The 6,000-nt window shown below is 32.1% G+C and overlaps 1 protein-coding gene across 2 annotated transcripts in view; it reads left to right on the forward strand.

Annotated features, from left to right (window-relative positions):
- Positions 1–5,472, forward strand: part of LOC105472980 (cadherin-10) — a 164,762-nt gene extending 159,290 nt beyond the window's left edge. For both annotated transcript variants that reach the window (XM_011726559.2, XM_011726560.3), the window contains 2 exons: positions 677–928; positions 4,423–5,472. In XM_011726559.2, coding sequence (XP_011724861.1) covers positions 677–928; positions 4,423–4,913 — 743 coding nt within the window. In that variant the 3' untranslated portion in view covers positions 4,914–5,472. The remainder of the gene's footprint in view (positions 1–676; positions 929–4,422) is intronic.
- The last annotated feature ends 528 nt before the right edge of the window (positions 5,473–6,000 follow it).

Raw genomic sequence — 6,000 nt, forward strand, 5'->3', positions numbered from 1 at the left:
CAGTAAGACTCGTAAGCAGACTTCAGTGAGATTTATCAGCAGCAGATTCACCAAAGCCAAATATGCATAAAGGAGTGAAAAGAATGAGAAGTAGCGTGTGAGGTGATTCAGTACAAAGGCATTGTTACAAAGGTACTGTTGCAATGGCAAGATGTATGCCTCTTGAAGGTTAAAAAACCTTCTTCTTCTATTTTGTTATTGATTTAAAACATGCAACAATGTGTGAAATTTACCTAATCCATTTTCTTCATGAATATTGGATTGATGTGTGTTCTGTATGTGTGTAAGCACACGTGCACAGATGCACATAAATTTAAAAAACACATTTAGTATGGTTTTTCTCTTGGCATGCAAAATAGGTTTTTTGAAAAGAGAAAGCAATTGTTATCATCTATGTAATCTTCATAAATGATTCACTTATAAAAATTTACCACTTTGAAAACAGTACTGAGGAATTATGTGAAAACCTAATAAATAAACCATTCATAGTATATTTTTCAAAGTAATCGATTGTCTTATCTATATATTAATTGCAGTGTACTTATTTTTTAGGAAAATGTATATCAATTTTATTTTTTACATAAATACATTTTTATTTATATGTTAAACCTTGGTTATCACATTGGGGAAAATGTACTATCTCAAACCAATTGTAATATTTTAAAATTTATTTTAGATAATACTGCCAGAATCTTAACCAGAAAAAATGGATTCAATAGACATGAAATCAGTACCTATCTCTTGCCTGTGGTGATATCAGACAATGATTACCCAATTCAGAGCAGCACAGGCACACTGACCATTCGAGTGTGTGCTTGTGACAGCCAAGGCAACATGCAATCCTGCAGTGCCGAAGCCCTGCTCCTCCCTGCCGGCCTCAGCACCGGGGCCTTGATCGCCATCCTCCTCTGCATCATCATTCTACTGGGTAAGAAATCTTAAAACAACGGGAACATTTTCTAGGCTCTTTAGTATGTGTTTGAAGAAGAATCGTTGCTATTAAAATCCCTTTCCCAAAACCAATCCCACATTTTAAGACAGACATAAATTAACTATGTGATATGCTTTATATTAAAATATCTTATTTGATCAGAATATATAAGAATATATAAAGAATTTTTGTTGTAGTCGTAGTAATAGCGGAACTTTACCTCGTGGGGCCTAGAATTCATTGTAATGGGAATCAAAATACTTAGAAAAAACAACAACTGTCTTTCACCACAATGCAGTAAACAAAGGAAAAGGCAAGAAGAATGAATGCAGAATGGCTTGTGTAGGAGCTTGGAAATTTGAGAGACAAAATTCTTGCTAGCCGTACTGAATGTTCTGATGGAATTAAGAGATCTTTAGAACCTAAGTCCAGTGAACAAATGAAAAGAGACACATCAGTGGCCAGGACCCCAATTATTTTATTGCTGGCCCATTATTTTCTTCCTGAGTGGTGTAGTAACAGAGTCTGGGGCAATGGTTCTTCTGGAACATCTTCTATACAGGAATCAAGTAAGAGTTGGAAGAGATGGAAGATAAATAGTAGGGTCTCAAACCACAACTCTGGAAGGTAGACGTTAATCAATCTCAATAAGACTAAAAACAACAAAGACAAAGGTTAAGTTGATAACATTTGTTAGAATAGCAATTCAAAAACTTGATATAGAAGCAATTCCCATCAGCATTCCTGTATTGAATAATTGCTAACTTTTCACACATACAAAATAAAGTAAAACTTTAGCATTTGTCTTAAATATTAAAATAATGTAGACAATAATAAATTGTAGCAATATTTTTATGATTATAAAAAAAGAGCATGTTTTTGTATGAAGTTAAGGCCTGCAACAACAAGAAATGGATTAAAAATATTTCCACGTTCTTTATTTGAGTTATGTCTACTTCATTCTATAGAAGTTTCCATTTTTCTGCTTTTATCATAGCATTTATGTACTTTCACTCTGTGTTTAAATATCAGAAAGGTAAATTACTTATGACAGATGAATCATTGAATGGATGATTTGAACAATTCTAGATTAGATTTTTATGTGGTTCAGGAAATGAGAACATGCAAACTAAAAAATACACATTTTATCATTTGTTACTATGAAATGAAATCTAGAACAAAACTTTTCTCTGTACCACAAAAAATATATGCCTCATTTTATTTCATAGAGTGAGAATTTGGTATAATTCTATTTTTATAATTTGACTTACGATTAATACAACAAACATTGAGGAAAAGTTAATAAATGTACCTTACAATAGTTGAATCCCCAATAGCAAATATGAGTAATATAAATATTTATTTGGGGGATTTATACTTTAAATCATATAGAAAACTTGTTCTATTAAAATATGCAATTAAAATGAAAGTCTCTAGTACAAATAATATTAATGGTGGTAAGTTTTTAGTATGTGTTTACTGTGTTTCAGACTCTGTCACTGGCACTTTGCCATGACAACCTTTTTCACTTGACAAAAAAATATCTGGCATGTGTGGTGTTATTTTCATTTTATGCATAATGAAACTGAAAATTCAAAATAGTCAGAATAATTTCCAAGGTCACATAATTTCTGAGTGTTTGAGCTAGGGTACCTTGCTATTAGTGTATGCAGAGATCCCGCGAAATCTGTATTTCCACTTTTATTATGGCTGGATGGAGGCCTCACTATCTTACATATTCACTAAAATCGTATTAAAATAGATTTTTACCTGATTTACTTTTCCCCCAAACAATGATAGTTCATTTTATAATCAGGAGCAGACTGCTTAACTGCTTTTGAATTAAAATCAGTTTAAGTATTCTCTCTAGTTTTTTTAGTTTAAACAGATTTTTATATTTCTATTACCCTAATCAAAAGACATTCAAGAAAAAGGGAAATGAACTTGAACTTGGAGCAAATCGTAATTAGTTGTCATTATTCTCAACATTAGAAGGCTTTTGCTGAGCAAGGTCATTTGGTTGATGATAAATAATCTGAGATTTAAAATCTTTACACATTTTTATGTGCATAAATATTTGAATTTATGCAAAATAAAATGGCATATTTTCTTAAAAGCTTGAAGAATACACTTTTTAAAAAGCTCTGCATATTTCCTTTTTAATTACTTGGCCAAGAACACTTATCAATGGCTAAAACTTTCTTTTTCATGACATTAAAAATGTTTATTGTTTGCCTTCTCACATAGGTTAAAGATAGTCTGTGCTTTCGATGTTAAAACAGAAAACATAACTTAATACCCCTTCATATAATAATATAATTAATTACATACTCTTTAAATGTGTGTTCAAAGAAGGTAAATAAATACTTGTATCAATATTTCTTTGGATATATATGGATATATATTATATATATTTATTTTATATATATATATATATATATCCAGTAAGAATCTTCCCATCCTTGTCTAACTGAGTTCACACTTTTTCCCTTGAATCCTTTTAAAGGTTGAGGATCAAAATGTTTGGAAATAATGAGTAAGGGTGAGAAACTCTACTGCAATCAGAAGAATTTGATACTAACTTTCTCTTATCATTTATGCTATTTCCACTGTTATGATTATGAATATTGTCTCTCATTGAAGTGGGAAAATGTCCATTTTGAGCAGTACACTTTTCTATTGTGAATCTAGCCAAGATTCATAATTTTGGGGGGGAGCTAATCCAGTGTTGTAATTTGAGAATTTTACTCTTTGTAAATTGAGAAATTTACTCTTTGCCATCTTGTAACCTAACAATGTTTTTGGGGGGGTCTCATGCGAGGTATATATTTTCATGGAAACCTTAGAAATTTCTAAATCCATCTAACTCTAAATAATCTTTTTTTTTCAATAATTACAGCATTCTTTTAATAAAGTAACAAAAAATATGTAAGTTCATCAGCAAAGCTATTTAACAGAAGTCAGTACTCAATATCTTGTGAAGGATGTTGCTTTTTGCTATTATGTAAAGGCTTTGAAAAAAGTAAGCATCAGGTTGTCCTTTTAAATTGTCTTCCTTGAAGCTGAATTCAATTGGTGTAGATTTATACACACAAATTTTATATAGCATCTTACGTTCCTTATTTAATGCAAAATATAAATATTATCTGTACAATGAGGAACCTTTTTAAATGGTTCCTAGAAAAATAAAGTGTAAGTCACTATATTTAAGGAATATTTTACGTTGCTTTAAAAATAAGTCACTATATTTAAGGAATATTTTACGTTGCTTTAAAAATAAATTAGAAACACTTGATCTTAAACACCACCCACCCTTGCTAAACCCTTCAGCATCTCCCCTGACACCTCCCCCAAACTGTGGGAAGTATAAAATTAATCTGAAAGTCTAACCTGTTATAGAAAGCCTGGGTAACTTAAACTCCTTTATAGTATTTCCACTCGTTACAGTGTTTTGAACGGAGGTCTAATGTATCTTCTTGTCTTTTTTCAAGTTATAGTAGTACTGTTTGCAGCTCTGAAAAGACAGCGAAAAAAAGAGCCTCTGATCTTGTCAAAAGAAGATATCAGAGACAACATTGTGAGCTATAACGATGAGGGTGGTGGAGAGGAGGACACCCAGGCCTTTGATATCGGCACCCTGAGGAATCCTGCAGCCATTGAGGAAAAAAAGCTCCGGCGAGATATTATTCCAGAAACGTTATTTATTCCTCGGAGGACTCCTACAGCTCCAGATAACACGGACGTCCGGGATTTCATTAATGAAAGGCTAAAAGAGCACGACCTTGACCCCACCGCACCCCCATACGACTCACTTGCAACCTATGCCTATGAAGGAAATGATTCCATTGCTGAATCTCTGAGTTCATTAGAATCAGGTACTACTGAAGGAGACCAAAACTACGATTACCTCCGAGAATGGGGCCCTCGGTTTAATAAGCTAGCAGAAATGTATGGTGGTGGGGAAAGTGACAAAGACTCTTAACGTAGGATATATGTTCTGTTCAAACAAGAGAAAGTAACTATACCCATGCTGTCTCCACTTCACAATATTTGATATTCAGGAGGTTTTTCCTGCCAGTCAGTACAATTTTTTTTTCCCATTTACTTCTTAATTTGTTCATGAATTACATTAATTCTTTCCTGTAGGATGTCTCATGGAATATATACAACATTTTATTTAATCACTTCCAAGAGCCAAAGCTATGGAAATACAGTGTTGTCCATCTTAGTAAATAAAAGATAATTTCAGAAACATGAACAGGATGCTTCTCCCTTAAGCAACCTCACAAACAAGCCGCTTCTGTTAGATACATGTCCTGCCCTTGCAAATGAAGCTTTTAAAAAGGTGAAGAAAAATTTTAAGGTATATCCTGTTCTGTACATTAAATTAAAAAAAATGTACATGTGGTGTTAGTAGGTGTGATATGCAACCTGGTATACAGACATTTGTGCAATTTCATTTCATCAAATTCTATCTGCTAATGTTTTATATTTATATTTTTGTATTTATTTTTAAAAAAATAAACCAGTTTTTACAACTACTTTGTCTGTAGCTTCTTTTTTCTCCCTAGGATGGAAGACTTTCTCCCTGAACTAAATACCTTGATACACAATTACCTTACATACAGGTAAGAACACAATGTCATTATCATTAGTATTGAAAGTGCTAACCAAATTAATATGATTTAGGTAAGAATTACTTTTCCAATGAGTTTTGATACGCTGTGGTATGTGGAAAACTCTTCATATACAAAGTAATAGTCATTTATAAAACACATAAAAATTTGCCATTTAAACAACTTAAAACATGACCATCCTTATGCTAAATATCCCAAGACACCAGCAATGCAGTAATTTCATTTTGTTTATATTCACTAAAATCATACCTGAAAGAATAAAACATTTTCTCATTTTTTATGGCATTCATGCCATTAAAGTTTATAGAGAATAATAGTTCAGACAGATTTCAGACTAAAATAATCCTTTAATGGAAAATATACTTACCTCCTATGGTGACTTTAAAAATGCCTACTAATGACAGTAATAATTCAGAATATTCCATTAAGACA

The sequence above is a fragment of the Macaca nemestrina genome, chromosome 6, assembly GCF_043159975.1.
Source record: "Macaca nemestrina isolate mMacNem1 chromosome 6, mMacNem.hap1, whole genome shotgun sequence".
Lineage (NCBI taxonomy): Eukaryota > Metazoa > Chordata > Mammalia > Primates > Cercopithecidae > Macaca > Macaca nemestrina.